The following is a 15,971-nucleotide window of genomic DNA, read 5'->3' on the forward strand; positions in this document are numbered from 1 at the left end:
AAAAACATCATTTCACAATTCATTTAAGGATTAAATAGACTTCAATGTCCTAAAATGATAGGTTCATTCTTGCACTTGATACGCATATAGACAACAATAGGTTGAAATTGTCATTCAGTATTACAGTCTGGTGATATTCCTCTTTACTTGTAAGTGAGAGATCTTAGGTTCAAATCTTGTGGATGACAAATTCGATTCCAAATTAGACTGCACATTTTGTGGCTTAGCCAAACTCCCCCCTCCTCTTAATGTAAAATATATTGTTGTATTCAGAAAAAAAATAAAAAAAAATAAAAAAAGGTCGAAATTAGAATGAAAAGTTTGATTTGGAAAAAAATTGATAGCATGTTTAACCACAAGATGATTATCAAAAGGGATCAAACTAAAAAGAAAAATGTTAAGGAGACTCTCCACGGACTCTCTATCACCTCATGTTTTTTTAACAATGTTTTATAATGTTGGCATGAAAATTGATGTCAAACTGTAAGATGACAATGAGTCCATCGAGAATCCCATTCTGAGAGAGTTCGCTTAGCATTTCCCAACTAAATATTACCTAGTTAGATTGCAAATTTTGAAGTAGGTACAGGTTGTCCTCAGTTTTCAGCATTAACTCCTTTTGGCATTTGGTAGAAGTGAAACATTATACTTCAAGACGGACGGATGGAGACTAGTCTGTCTCCTTCACCAAATGCTCACAAGAAAAGCCAACTTCTTTGTATCCTCTCTATCTCTCTCTCTCTCTCTCTCTCTCTCTCTCTCTCTCTCCCTCCCTCCCTCTCTTTCTGCTCGTTCACTTAACAGAAAGGACCAAAACAAGAGAGAAGATAAACATTAAGGACAGTCATGTTTTTGTAGTTTTTTCGTTTGTTTGGTTTGTTCAAAACCTGCACGAATAACTTCTACAATGGAGGAGGACAGTTTTGTTGATAGTTTGACAACATGTGATGGGATCCATGGACGAGGAGACACTCATCACCGCCGCAGATGCCCTCGCCACCACCGCCGCCGTTTCTCGGCACCGGCCAAGTCCAACAACAGAGCACCGAGTCCAGTCACAAAAGTTCATGAGCTTCTTGAATGCCCGCTCTGTTCAAAGTCCATGTTCCCACCAATCCACCAGGTGTGTTTATTTAGTCCTCTTATTTGCTATAATGGGTTGCATTAATTTTCTATTTTTGAAAATTTGGAAAACTAACTGTATTATATTATACATTAAGGATTTTTAGCCTTGTTTTCCAAAATTTAGATATCTAACCATTTGAGGCTTCCTCGAGCGTATCGCTTGAAGCTTCCTTCAAGAGTAACACTCGAATCTTTCTAATGCGTATGCAAAACCCCTTGAGTGGTTAAAATTCAAAAAGCTTAAAACAAGTGGCTAAAAGTTTATAAAGCGTCCTAAATGTGGTTATTTTAAAAAAATTTTTTTTTTTTTTTTTGTAGTAGTAGTAGTATTACAATTGCTTTTGATGACTATTATTAGTTTTGCTTGGTTTTGGAAATGCTAGGATGAGGGTGTTTTCTTCATAAATATCATAAAGAATGCAGATGGTTTTGGGGATGTATTCAATTATGAGTTTAAAAGAGTTTATAAATCTATATGTATTCAATCAAAATTTTAAATGAATTCATGGAAATCCACAAGTATTCAATCAAGATTTTAAATAGGTTTATAAAACTCTATAGAAATCTGAGTGTATTTATCTGGATTTTAAAGTAGTTCATAAAACTCCATATGTATTCAATTATGATTGAATTTTAAAATATCTTAAAAGATGAAGGATTTTGGGATTTAGTGGAAATTTATAGTTTTTTTTAGGCTTTAAGAAATAAGGCCTCAACCCCTAAGATTTCTAATGATTTCACCCAAAATTCATATAGGGTGTATAAAACCAGTGTTCTAAAAAACGCCCTAGGCGCTAAGCGCCTTGGAACCGAGGCGATTTTGGGCAAAACGGCTGGAAAAATCAGGGTGGCTCTAGGCGGCCGCCTAAGCAGCGCCTAGGCGAGCTAGGTGGGCTCGGCGGTGCTAGGCGGTTGGGTGGTTTTTTTTTATTTTTTTATTTTATTTTATTTTATTTATATATGTATATATATATATATATATTTTTTTTTTGTGAAATTTGTTTAAAATCTAAGTTCTAATTATACCTTGAAATTTTGTTAATTTTTATAGAATAGGTGTGTTGTGCATCAACTTAAATTCCGGGATGCTAAAAATAAGTATCTTACATTACTAAATTTCCTTATTTTCCTCCTATTTTCCATTTTATGTTGTTTTAAATTGTGAACTTGTTGTACATGTGTCATTCTACAATACTCTTCACTATGGTTATATGACATGTATGCTTAATGTGTTTTTAAATTTTGGACTTGTTGAATGCTCTTTTTGCATTTTATCATTCTTTTATTATCTTATCCATGAATTTCATACAAGTATAATTTTTTGTAGGTGTCAATATGCATTTATTTACAAGATATACAAGAAATTTACCTAAATCCAGCTAGGCGCTAGGCGCTAGCCTGCCGCCTGACTAGCGCCTAGCATTTTTTAGAACTTTGTATAAAACTCCATGGATTTATAAATCTTTTAAAATCTTTCAGAATCTCAAGGCTTGTTTGGAAGTACTTTTGAAATTACTGATAGTGTTTTTAAAGAAAATGTTTGGGTTCCAAAACCAGAAGCACAAGTGGAAGCACTTCAAGTGCTTTTCAAGAATTCATTTGCATTTTTACTAAGAATTGATTCTAAAAACATTTTCATTAAAAACATTTTTATTCATTTTAAAAGCACTTTCAAACAAGCTCTCAATTAAATACAACCCCTTAAATCAGAGAACAAAATTGGTGTCTAATGATGGTTTGAGTTTTCTTTAAGTTTCATTATGTTTTGGACTTGGGTAAGAGACTTTTAAAGTACAAATAACTTTGGGCAAATCTTAGTTTATTATTCTCAAGTTTCGTGATTTTCAACATTTGGTACATGAAGTTTTTTTTCGTCCTAAAATCAAACCTAAAATGTTAATTTTGAGACCGTCTCGTACATCTGTTAGTCTGATTGTTAAGTCTCTCATTAACTGATGATGTGACGCTCATGTGAAAAATAACTAGGTGCCACGTGTCATTAAGGATCCACGTGAAAAAAAAAAAAAAAAAAAAAAAAAAAACAGAACCCCCTCTTCTTCCACCCGACCCTCCATCTCCTCCAATCCCCATAACCACCAACGCACCACCCCTCTTCCCCAACACCTTCTCCCTCGCCTCCACTCGCTTCACCTCCCCTCCCATCAGAAAAATGTACAGCTTTACCCCCAAAACCCAGCTCTCAACTTTCCTCCACTTCCTCTCTCTTTTCTTCTCTACCCTAACGCAAACCCCAAAATCCATCTGTATTCAAATCTCTTCCCAAACCAAAACAAATCCTAATTCCAAAATCCCCAAATCTTGGCGATGACGATGAAGACCCAATTGATTCAATCCCCACCTCAAAACCCTCCTTTGTGTTCTCATCGCTTCCTCCACCGAAGAAAAATGTCTTTATTTATTTATTTATTTATTTTATGCATTGAGACTCTACAAACCACAAACTCAAGTCTTTTCTCTTTCACTGAAAGCTGCTGTTACTGCTAGGGGACACTACCCACCTTCTCACCCTACCAATTTTTTCTTCATTTTTTTTACTCGATTTTCCCACACTTTATTATATTATTCGAGAGATTTGATGTTAATTTTTGTTTAATTTTTTTATTCTCTGAAACTCACAAACTCTACGTATCTCTCTCCATTTATCCATGTCCTTCTCTCCAAAAGCCCTAAATAATTTTCTAGGGTTTCAGTAAAAGAGATGCTTTGTCTTCATGGTACTCAACATTCTGCAGATTCTGCAAAAAGGTTTGGACTTGGAAATTGGGGTTTTTTTTGTTTTGAATTTGCGGGTATTGTTGTTAGCATTGAGAATTTGCATTCTATGTTGAAGAACTGGCATTCTTGAAGATTTTATGTGCTGAATTTAACTTACTATGGTGGAAGATTGAAGATTTTCAAGATTTTAGGGTTTGGGTTTCTGAAATTGTGGGTTTTTGCGACTTGCAAAAAGTGTGACTTTGGTGGGTTTGCGAAGGGGCTGGATTCATACATTTGGTGCTTGTTGGATTATATATATTGGATGAGCTGAATTATGGGTTTTTGTTTGTATTTATATCTTGAACTTTTGAACTTGTTGTCTACTGGGTAGAGAAGAAAAGAGAGAGTAAGTGAAGGAAAGTTGAGAGCTGGGTTTTGGGGGTAAAGCTGTGCATTTTTCTGATGGTTATAGAGATTGGGGGGGTGAGGTGAGGTGAAGAGAGTGGAGGAGAGAGAAGGTGTCGGGGAAGAGGGGTGGTGCGCTGGTGGTTATAGAGATTGGGGGAGATGGTGGGTCGGGTGGAATAAGGGGGGATCTGTTTTTGTTTTTGTTTTTTTTTTTTTTTTCTTCTCATTTCCACAAGGATCCTTTAATGACAGGATTAAAGGGATATATGAGACTGTCTTAAAATTAACATTTTACGTATGACTCTGAGACGAAAAAAAAGTTTCATGTTGAAAATCACGAAATTTAAAGGTAGTAAATTGAGATTTACTCAATAACTTTATATTCAATTGCTAAAAATACACTACAAAGAGTCAAAGATAAAACTTAAAAATTACTCGATCACCATAAAACTATCATAAAATATATTTACAACAAACGAACGATAAATAACGTGATGTGTCACTACAAAGGACTTTCGAAATGACTCGTTAATAAATGTCATTAGAAAGTTCTTTTAAATATATTGCATCTAGTTATTTTCAAGTTTCTCCATTATTTTTGAAGTCCTTCGTTCATAAGTTCATAACATATGGTTGGATTTCACACAAATGGACTAGTAGCCCCAACCAATTCGTCCAATACTGATATTATCTTCAACTTACCACTTTTACAGCTCAGCAGGTTTGATGTTTTATCACAAACAATCCTAGTGTTATTAGTGGTGCAATCGCTACGATTGAGTGCTATTTTACATGCGTCAATAGCAACTACACTTTCACTTAGATTTACTACTTACATTACAAGTGCTAGAACTTGAAAGTAGTTGATTCCGAAAGTCTGTGTTCTGCAGTGCCCAAACGGGCATACTCTGTGCTCAATCTGCAAACTGACGGTGAACCGGTGCCCGACTTGTCTAGAAAAACTCGGCGACATCCGATGTCTGGCGTTGGAGAAGGTGGCAGAATCATTAGAACTGCCTTGCAAGTATTGCTCTTTGGGGTGCATGGAGATCCTCCCTTACTACATCAAACTCAGGCATGAGGCTCACTGCAACTTCAGACCATACAGTTGCCCTTATCCTGGATCTGATGAGTGCTCAGAGGTTGGGGATGTTCCATTTTTGGTTGACCATATGAGAGAAGATCACAAGGTTGACTTGCACATTGGGTCAACGTTTAATCACCTCTATGTTAAGTCGAATCGCCGCGAAGTAGAGTGTGCAGCAAGGATGCTTATGGTAAGTGTTGTTTCTTTTTTTGGTTTTGATTGGTGGAAATTGAGAATGAATTTGGGTAGTTTAGAGTAAAAGTGATAAATGGCTCGTTTGACTGTACTTTTTGAAAGTTAAAAATATAACCAAAAGCAGTCCTGACAATCTTTGGCTTAAACATTTAAAAAAGTCTTTTGAATTATAAAAGTGTTTTATGGAGAAACATAGAGTCTGTTTGGAAATACTTTCTTAAAAAGTATTATGCCCATAAGCGCTTTTTTTTTTAGGAACGCTTCTATTAAAGGCAAACCAGCATTTTGAACAAAAATCCACCCAAAAAAAGTGTTTTTACAGCTAAAAGTACTTATAAGTCCTTATAGAACTTAAGAACTTTGAGTTGTAATAAAAATTTTGTTATGCTTCTAACAAAACTAGCTATAAGAAGAAGTGCTCCATATAAAAGCATTTACAAACAAGCCCGAACTCTGTTTACCGAATGGGTAATGGGTTGGCTCTAATCTTAGCATCTATGGTAATTGGTGAATGCATGATGTGTTTGTTTTCCTAGGTGCTCGCCTTCACATTCTTTATATTTTGTTAGGTTTTTAACTGTTACAACCAGTACTTCTGTCTGCACTTTGAAGCCTTCCACCTCGGCATAGCTCCGGTTTACATTGCATTCCTTCGCTTCATGGGCGATGCGGCTGAGGCACAAAGCTTCAGCTACAGACTGGAGGTGGGCAGCAACAGCAGGAAACTAATATGGGAAGGAACCCCTCGGAGCATCCGTGACAGGCATCAGAAAGTCAGGGACAGCCATGACGGACTCATAGTCCAGCGTAACATGGCACTTTTTTTCTCCGCTGGAGACGGGAAGGAGCTCAAGCTTCGGATCTCCGGACGGATTTGGAAGGACAACAGTGCCTAGATGGAGCCTGGAGGGGTGTCCACACCCAACCTATGCAATTGATGGAATCTGGAACCCCCTTTGCTCTTATGTTCGATGCTCGGTTGTCCGTCTGTTTTGTGTCAAAGTTTGGTGTTGTTTCTTAAAAGTTCGAACAGATGAGCCTATCCTCAGCACTTGAGCTAAAGCTCTTTGGCAAATTTTGGTGGCGTTTTGTGAATGGATCCCAGAGTATTTTGGACATCAAAGACTTTTTTTTTATATATACTAACCGATATTCTACGTACTCAAAGGGTGGGAAATTTGAACAAAGTCCTAGAATGAGTTGGCAATAATAATTAGGGGTATCGAACTCGCCGACCAAATAAGTCAAATTTAAAATCTCTCACTTACAATGACATGGTTCTTATTTAAATAATGAGTAATATTACGAAGACTAAATTTGTAGACAAAATTTGCAAACTAAATGACGTGTCACCAATAGGAATGAGCATGTTTATCAAAGCTTAAGTCATAATTTAATCATCAACTTCTATGTTATTCAGTTTACAAAATTTTATCTACAAATTTAGTCTCTCTAATATTGTCCTTAAACAATATGCGTTAGATGAAATTATGTCATAATTGTGGTGTCCCGGATCTCTTCATCCATTTAACATAAAATGCTATTGTATTTTATCAAGCAACAGAACCTAACCATCACTACCACTTGTTTTGGAATGCATAATTCAAAAACTCAAGTTTTGCCACTTTTTGTGGTAGCTTACTTTACGGGGTGTGGTTTATTCAGATTTATATAGACTTTTGTTGAGTTTCTAATGTGACTTTTACTGACTATTAGAAAGTTCATAAAATTTCATAGACTTTTAATAAGAAAACTAATGAAAAAAGATTGAAAACTTTGAGTTATAACCAAAAGGACAAAAAAAATGTTGTAAGTAAATAGTACCAAAAGTGACTTTTAGAGTAAAAATATCTTTAATGTTAAAAGTAAATAATACCAAGAATGTTTTGTTACAACTCCCCTTTTAATAATATACTTTTGAGGAAAAGAAAAGAATTAAATGATACACTTCTTTAGAATTCTACAGAGTTCAATGTTAAAATTATTAGAATTCTGTGAATTGTCCTGAAATTTTTATTGACCAATTTATTAGTAAGTATTATTATTTTTAAATTTCCATTATTGAAATGGTGATAATAACCATGCCAAAGTGGCCTTATGAGGTGATGGTAGTGGCAACGATGATGGTAGAAGTGTCACGTGGTAATTGTTGGCAAGATAGTGGTTAAGTTGGTGTCTATTTGGTGATTATCATGGTGGGGCTGGTGTTGAGGTGGTTGAGGAGTAGGTAGGCATGGTGACGGGGTGGTGATGATGGCGGCATAGGTGGCAGTCATGGTGGTGGTGGTTGTGGTGAGCATAGTGACGCTCTCATGGCAATGACAATGGTGGCGGCGATGGCGACAATGGTGGCAATGATGCTCCTTAAAAGTCTATATTGAATACAGTTGAATTTTAGAGTCAAGATAAGTCTATCACTCCATATACAATACACCCCCTTAGTCAAGTCATGAAGAATTCGATCGGCTTTTGTTTCGATGGACCTTCCTTTCCCATATGCGAAGTATTCTTGAGAGACCCTATTGGAAGCAACTATGACCAAATGTCATGCACATTAACTGATGATATTCTTGTATATGACCGGAGCTCAGGCAGGAAAACTCACCTGGACATATCTTCCGACACACGTTTCCTTCATCAACCTTCGTTATAGAGGATCATCTGTTTTCGTTCTGTCGGGCTGTCTCAACATACTTCTCCGCGAGTTTCTTCACCTTCTCACCTTCCTTAATTAGGAAATTTGCATTCTTAGATTTAGAATGGTATTTCATAACCTTATCAGTTGTTTTCACCACAGCCCACTTGTATTGTTCAGCCATAATCACGCCACTCTTGCATAGCGGTCTGATGTGCTCTTTAATGTAGGCTTCCACCTGTAAAGGATTGGAAACAAGTCAGCCCAAATGACATATTTCAATTACCTTAAGTTCATCCACAGAAAATATCCTTTCATACGGGTTTAAAGAATGAAACAAGAGCAATGTAAAGGAATTTAAAGTTTGTTTTAGGGAAACGTGGCTGAGAAATACCTTCTTAGATACAGAACCAACGCTGTTAGACTGATCGTTAGAGCCCGTAGTGGTTTCTTCTCCTTTGTATCAACTGTTTCACCTGGTTGTATGTGGTTCGCTGAATCTTCTCCGCCAGAGGAGTTGCATCCACCACTGGCAACAAGCATATTTTTCAAATTGTTCTCCTTACCCAATCCATTTGTTTTTACTGCTTGGTTTGACTTTGGCGCACAATTTTCATTCTCTTTAGAATCTTTATCTTTAACCAAAGCTTCATCAATCAATCCAGATAGCTTTTCTGATGCTTCTGGAAATTTCGTTATCAGTGATTCTTTATCCGGTCCATACAATTCTTCACATTCTGCAACAGAAAGTTCTTCACCTTCTTTACCGAACAAGGATTCCAGAGGAATGCTAGATTCTTCAGTCCCACCCTCCATGATGTAGTTTTCCAAACCTGAACAAGTAAGATTCTCGAGCATGCTGGAAGAATCTTTTTGTACTTCAACAGTCGTCTCTGTCTTCTCAGAATCTAGATTCTGATTAGATCTTTCAGGTTGAAGTGTAGAGAACACCAGTTTCAATTTTGGTGCCCCTTCTTCTGGTTGTGGATTGGAGATTTTTGCAGCAGCAGCACCAATGTAGCCTTCGTCTTCCAAATTGTACTCAAAGTCACCATATATGTCCAGATCCGGCTGAAAATCCATTTCAAATACATTATCAGACCCTTCCTCTCTGATATCTAACGAGGGGCCATCTTCTTCAGCAGGAACTTCCACATTGGGATGTGGACTATTTGGAGGAGAATCGGACAGAAGACCAGCATTTCTCAGTGCTGCTTCAATTACAGGATCAGTTGAAATTTCATCGGCAGCTTGTTCTGCTCTATCAGCAGGGACTGAAGATGGGGATGAACTATTTACTGGGGCTGCACCTGCACTAGACTTCCTATTTTCTGAACGACGCAATATCTCCTGGGAACATAGATTCATATACACTAGCTTGCTGCTTGACCTACCAGCAACCCCCTTTTCTATATTTATTGCATCTACAACAGCTAACTCCGTATCCGCAGTTCTACGGATCACCGGCAGATTTGCTTTCTTCAAAAAGTGCTCAGTCAGACGGTACAGCTGTGTCTGCAAGGCAGATGTTTATAACAAGTCCAAACAATCAATTAGCCTCCAGTTTCATGAAATTAAACAAATAAATGATGTTAAAAAGAACTTGTAACTTGTACTGACCTATCCTAAGAAACTCATGTTGGCGCTCCCATCAGAGTGGTGGTAATATCAGTAGCAACGGTTAAAACAATGGTAATGACTTTGTTGTTGTTCGATTGAGGTGGTGTTGGAAGCAGTGGCGTGTCCTAGCTTAGGTTTGCTTGATGAATCACTCCTCGTGCAAGATTATGAGAAATTAGGGGGCAAGGTTCCTTTCTACCATTTCCTCATAAGAAAGCTCAAAAAACTACCACCTTTCTAATTTTCCATTCAAAGACCAACAGAAGGCAACACCCTTTTCCATGTTCAAAATATTTCTTAATAGAAAGACCTTACGGTCTTTTCTTGGGAGTCCCGATACATCTGCTAAATACAACCTGGAAAGAATTGGATTTGTGGACTGCTTATCGGACTCCTGCTCTGTATCTACACGCTCTGACCACTCTTTCAGAAGATTAAGAACTGACTTCAAAGTCTCAATCTTTTCAGGCTCTGTAGTTCCTAAGCTGCGATGCTTCCAAAATTCGATTTGCCAGTTCCGGTCCCATGCACGTGTTCTTCTTCCATTGGATGTCCCATAAATATTTTTTGTTAGATTCTCACGTACTTTTCCCTTCTGCAATATTGCCTTCTTTGCGTTCAGTGCCAAATGTGGTACCTTCTTAACAGGTTCAGTTTGAGGTCCCCCTGCTACAGCAGTCCTAAAGGCATGAAGAAGCTTTGGATTGAAAAGGTTTTCGGCAATACCTTTTGAAGAAATTTTACTGATAGCTTCTCCTATTTCTTTTCTCAGTGTCTGCACTGTCACAGACGAGTCCTTATCCTCAGCAGCTCTCCTCATGATCTTTTTAACTCTCAAACCAGGCACAGTTTCTTGTTCTTGTGATGATTTATCAGCAGGATTAGAGCGTGCAATCCCCTTAGAAGATTTACGCTTCATAGTTCTAACAATGCTCATTATATCAGAAGTGGTGTTCCCATCAACAGGATGAGATGCTAACGTGCTATCTTTATGAGCTACAGTCAGGATAGAACAGTTTTCAGAATCATCTGGAACAGATTCTTTGGCTTGGTCATTGGAAGCCATGCGTTGTGTCTTCACATCCTCTCTGATTTTCTTAGCAGAAACTTTGGTCTCAATCTTAGGGTCAGTATCTCCATCATCATCAATGATACGAATGTCATCGCTACCAAAAGGTCCAGGAAAAATAAAGTCAGAACTCTTGTTCTACTTGCTATGAAGCATGTAAAGCTAGCAAATCGACATTTGAATTACAAATTCTTCAGGAAAAAGACAATAAAATAGAAGGCTGCTAAAATACAAGTGTGAGGATAGTGAAACCGCTTAAAATTAGCCTGCATTTTTGTTCAACCAGTTTAGTTGACTTCTGCTGACATTTTCTTGATGCTTTTTGATATTTTAGTGATGAGTTTGCATTGCATCAAAGGGAAATAAAAGAGAGCTTTTGGGGAATATTTATAAAGCAGAAATTGAAAACTTGTGTTGCATGAATGCATTTTTATGCGAATAGAACAATAATTGGCCAAACCTACATACTGATTTAGTTTAATCTACAAACTACAATAATACAATGGAATTAGAAATATAGTAACCATCTTACTGGAATCCAAAAGACAGGAAAAAGAGAGATGCCCCGAAACCAAAATCTAATACACGACGAACGTGCCAGCGGAATGAATCAAGGTCTACTATGGATAACAGAAAGACAACACGTCCAACATAAAGTAAGAAACATCAGTGACATACAGAGTTGAGGTAGTAGAAAGAAACACAATACAGCCGACATAATTTAGGAATATTAGAACAACAATTACGTGACTGATGGTGACATCATATGAATTGAGGATAGCAGTAACAAAACCTGAGGCTCATAGCTAGCACTAATTGCTGAAAACCGTATAAGAATGACAAGTGACCTGCAATCAATACGCTTTCTCTTTCCACCAGCAGTCGATCCAGGGGCATCCAAATTAGCATCTGGTACAATTTCGTCAGCTGAAAACAGTTCAATAATTAACCAAAGCACACAAGTGACTGGTGAACAAACAATTTAATTTTTTAAATTTGTTTTGCTTCCACTCCCAAGCAAAAAGAAAACACAGCAAATGATGAATAAATATACCTATAGGTGAATATCCTTCCCAAGGATCGTGCTGCTTCACATCGTCAGTCACTTCTTTTGGTATGAGAGTGTCAGCTAGAAACATTCAACAATAAGCAAATGGTACGTGAGTGACTGTTGTAAACTTGTATTTAATTAGAAAAATAACTCTCTCTGCTCTCTTCCCCGTCCAAAACAGAGAGAGAGAGAGAGAGAGAGAGAGAGAGAGAGAGAGAGGGAGAGAGAACAAATGATGCTTAAAATAGCTTCATACCCTTTGAAAAATATTCTTCTGAAGGATTGTGCTGCTTCACATCTTCAGTGTCATTATTCATGTCAGCAGCTAGAAGAACATAAAAAACAAATAAATAAGTTGAACATGGTAAGCATATGAAAACTTCAGTTATATGCTATCCTAACTTGAAATAAAGGAAGCTTAAAAAAGGAAAAATATGTAGATTACCAGACAAAAACGAGCCCACGGATAACCCAAGATGAAGACCCACATTGGAGTCATTGTCAGACTGTCTGTTACTAATCTGTGATTCATCAAAGGTCTTTCCAGAAGCATTCGTGATGCCATCAAAACTACTAGGCTCATTCGTTGATCCATCAGTACTCATCCTTAACTGCTTTGGTGCTAAAGAATTCGAAGGTAAACTGGAGGTATCACTGGATAGGGACAGTTTTAGTTGCTGAGCTTCAAGAACTGGTTGGTTAATATTTCTTTCCCAGGAAGGTTTTTCCAACTTGTGGCTATCGTCAGTAGACAATACCAATTCTTTAGACTTCAGGTCCTTTCCAACTTCACCGGTTGGCAAAATGCTCTCACTTGGTTTTCCATACCCATGATTTTCGCCAGCCATTGAGACCACAACAGCTGTCTCACCACTATCAGCAACAGAAACAGATACCTTTCTAGAAAGATTATCCTCAGCTTCAGGTTCACCATTAGGATTTTCTGGACCATACTGTTTGTTAGACCTCTGGACTGAACCTGCATCTGATTTTTTTGTCATTTCATCAACTAAACATCTACAGAAAGACAAAACAAACCAAAAATTAGGATTAGTTAAAAAAAATCAGTATGACAAGTTATATGAAAAGAGAGGACAGAGGAATTTTAGGAAAAAAAAGAGAAATATGTAATCCATTATGCCTATAAATCTTGAGGTGGATAAATACGGATCGCCAAAGCTCACTAATCAGTCCAAACCTACAGGGGTTGTTACTTGGCAGCAATTGTAAACATAAATGGTTCTCTTTGTCCCCGAGTCACAAATCAGATCGTATCATTACCTGACTTGACTGTTTAATCTAATTGGTTGACAACTCAAGATAGGGATCTCCACAACAAAAACAAAGCTCCCATAGAAAGGAAAAGGACCGACAACCTAATTATCTCCATTGACTTTTATTTTAAGGGTACGGCCCATGACAAGTTGTTATTGATATTATAACGAAACAGGATCTATAAGGAAAAGCCACAGACTAGGTTCAGCAAAGGAGGCAACGGTGCAACACCCATGAACAAAGGAATGATCCCCATGTAACCTACCTTGGGCATAACCATGTACTCTCAGATGTGCCCTCCGGATCAAATCCCACACAGAAAGCATGGTACCTGTTTCGAATTTCAATTCAAGTCAAAAAGCAATTAGAAACTAATTTTTTATAAAAGCATATATTTTAATGGAAAGAGTTCCTATATCACTTTGCTTGATTGTTAACCATAGTTCACATGAATCACAAGCAATTGATGTATCAAGATTGGAATCTCCCTCAGTAGCCACTGATCCACTTCGAATTTTGCAGCCATCTCCATCCAAGCATGTAACTGCCTACAAGATGATAAAGTAACATAAGAATTTGGTATCAAATGATCAAATGTTGAAAAGTAAACTTGAAGAAAAAAATAAAGACGCAAATTACAGGATTGGGGAGAAAAGGAAACAGAGGGATCCTAATCGGACCTAAATGGGAATGACTTCAAAACATAGAATTAACCTTAGTCTAACCATTACTTAAAAACCACGCTAACATCCAAACTCATCTTTTTTGTGGAGCACATAGCATTCCCATATTAGAAGGTCCATATCCTGTATAAAGTACTAATTCAATTCCTCTCGGCTGCATCTTGATATAACAGGAATGGCTACAGATTACCCTAATGATGCTTATAAGCACAACACCACGTCTCAGTCGTTAGACCAAAGTACTGGGTCTTCAGAAGAGATCAATGCATGGCACATAAGAAACCCAGGGAACGGAAAAATTTCACAACTCATGGGTCATGACTCAGAAGATTCAAACATAGAGTCATTTAAAGGAAAACAAATTTAGAACCATAAACCACAAGTGAAATATGTAGAATCACCTGACAACAATTAACTTGCAAGGATAATTACATTTTCATCAATGTAGTATGATGGAAATAAGAGAGTGTTATTCTTCCCTTCAATACACCGATCATCGTCACTGCACAGATGAACATGGAAAAATTAGTCTCTGTTGAAACTTGTCCACAATAATTAAAAAAAAAAAAAAAATGTCTTGGTTGCAAATTATTTAACAAAATCTTTGAATTCCAATTCCACATGAACGGTACAGATGAGTAGTAAGCCACAGAACATGTGCTGCATATAAAAGTGAACAAAGAACCCTCACCAATAGACTTAAACACATTATCCATAATTACGAAAGTACCTATAAGTTGAGTCCTCGTCCTCTTTGCTGCTCCCAATAGTATCATATATCTTCACATACAAATCAAACTCATATGATTTAGTGCCACTTCAAACCAGCATCAAATCGCTATTTTGAGAAAACTTCAAAATAAAATTTCTGTTTGCAACAAAAAGAAAACTATTGAAAACAGATAGTTAAGAAATCAAAGTAACAACTGTGCTTTATACGAGTTGTACATTAATACCATTCTATAATCCATAGCAATCATAACAGAAATAATACTAAAGCGATAGCTGTTTATTTGCATCACTCACCGGAACACATGTGATCATTTGAAATTCATTCTGGCAAAGCGGGCAGAGGTTTGTAATGGTAGCCCAATTGTCAAACCTGAAAAACCCCAAGATGAACCCATGTCATAAAACAAAATTCCTCTCTCTCTCTCTCTCTCACACACACACACAAAGCCACACTAAAGCACGTACCAATGCTGGCAGCAATCGAGAACACCCCTGTCGATTATTGCATTCATGCATATCCCACATGTTTCACCCTCGAAATTGCTATTGTCCTGCACATTATGACAGCAAAATAAAAAATAAAAAAAATATCTCAGACAGATACGAAACCAAGCAGCTACACTTAACTTGCGTATCTAAACACACGAACACAGTTCAATCATGCAATGCAGCTCTTCAAAATTCAGCCAATTTCCCGAAAAGGAAGCTCATTTGCTCCATAAAACCCAAACCCTCAACGTAATCAAGCTACCGGTATATAAATAAATAAGCTATAAATTGCATGAAAAATACTTGCACAGCTCAATTAAAAAAAAATTAAAAATTTGAACTTGAAGCTTACATTTTGATAATTGTCATCAACTCCAAAAGAATCTTCCTCTTGCATTGGACTCGTAACTAAATCAACTTCCATTGCATCACCCAACACTCGCAACTTACTAAAACCTAATCAAACAAATAATTATGAAAAATTACAAGAAATAAAAATATGATTTTGTACAATTTAGAGATCAACGAGGAAACGAAAACGACGAGAGCGGAGAGATTACCGGTGAAGGAGAGAGACCGCCATGTCTGCATTTCTGGGAGGAGAGAGCGACTGGGACGACGAACGAGTTCGTAACTCGGAAACTCGGAACATGCCACGAACCCCAAATTCAAAATCCAACGGCTCCCCTCTTCCCTTGGAAAAAAAAGACACCACGTAAATTCAACGCTCACTGATGACGTGTCCTTATAAAATCCAAAACAGCTAATCACAGGAGTGATTGTCAACTACGTGACCAACCCATCCACGCACGTCATTGGGTTCTTGGCTTTATATATAAATATACTATTAATCTGGTCGGCGGACCATTACAAAAACGATTAAA

General features: G+C 37.2%; 1 protein-coding gene, 1 long non-coding RNA gene and 1 other non-coding gene across 3 annotated transcripts; 2 read left to right on the plus strand and 1 right to left on the minus strand.

Moving 5' to 3' along the window:
* The first annotated feature begins 726 nt into the window (after positions 1-726).
* Positions 727-6,694, plus strand: LOC137711517 (E3 ubiquitin-protein ligase SINAT4). Its single transcript, XM_068450756.2, has 3 exons — positions 727-1,123; positions 5,142-5,528; positions 6,103-6,694. The coding sequence occupies exons 1-3, from the start codon at positions 908-910 to the stop codon at positions 6,427-6,429; spliced, it is 930 nt and encodes a 309-aa protein (XP_068306857.2). The 5' UTR covers positions 727-907; the 3' UTR covers positions 6,430-6,694.
* LOC148696219 (uncharacterized) lies at positions 3,788-4,194 on the plus strand. Its single transcript, XR_015963534.1, has 2 exons — positions 3,788-3,891; positions 3,977-4,194. It is a non-coding gene; the product is annotated as an uncharacterized LOC148696219 (long non-coding RNA).
* Positions 6,695-7,870: 1,176 nt separating the features above from the next.
* On the minus strand, positions 7,871-15,897 carry LOC137710099 (uncharacterized protein At4g10930). The gene is made up of 15 exons (XR_015963277.1): positions 15,648-15,897; positions 15,440-15,543; positions 15,064-15,149; positions 14,893-14,968; positions 14,597-14,646; positions 14,299-14,368; positions 13,622-13,731; positions 13,449-13,514; positions 12,354-12,925; positions 12,165-12,233; positions 11,912-11,986; positions 11,706-11,784; positions 10,018-10,954; positions 8,563-9,683; positions 7,871-8,406 (listed from the first exon to the last, which is right to left on the minus strand). It is a non-coding gene; the product is annotated as an uncharacterized protein At4g10930 (transcript).
* Positions 15,898-15,971: the final 74 nt, after the last annotated feature.

This window comes from Pyrus communis, chromosome 6, assembly GCF_041283825.1.
Source record: "Pyrus communis isolate YQ-2024b chromosome 6, ASM4128382v1, whole genome shotgun sequence".
Lineage (NCBI taxonomy): Eukaryota > Viridiplantae > Streptophyta > Magnoliopsida > Rosales > Rosaceae > Pyrus > Pyrus communis.

Bases quoted from the DNA above. Each gene is read 5' to 3' on its own strand.
- LOC137711517 (XM_068450756.2), top strand. From the start codon at position 908: ATGGAGGAGGACAGTTTTGTTGATAGTTTGACAACATGTGATGGGATC. The intron at 1,124-5,141 runs GTGTGTTTATTT...TGTGTTCTGCAG, and splicing joins TGTTCCCACCAATCCACCAG to TGCCCAAACGGGCATACTCT. The intron at 5,529-6,102 runs GTAAGTGTTGTT...ATATTTTGTTAG, and splicing joins GTGCAGCAAGGATGCTTATG to GTTTTTAACTGTTACAACCA.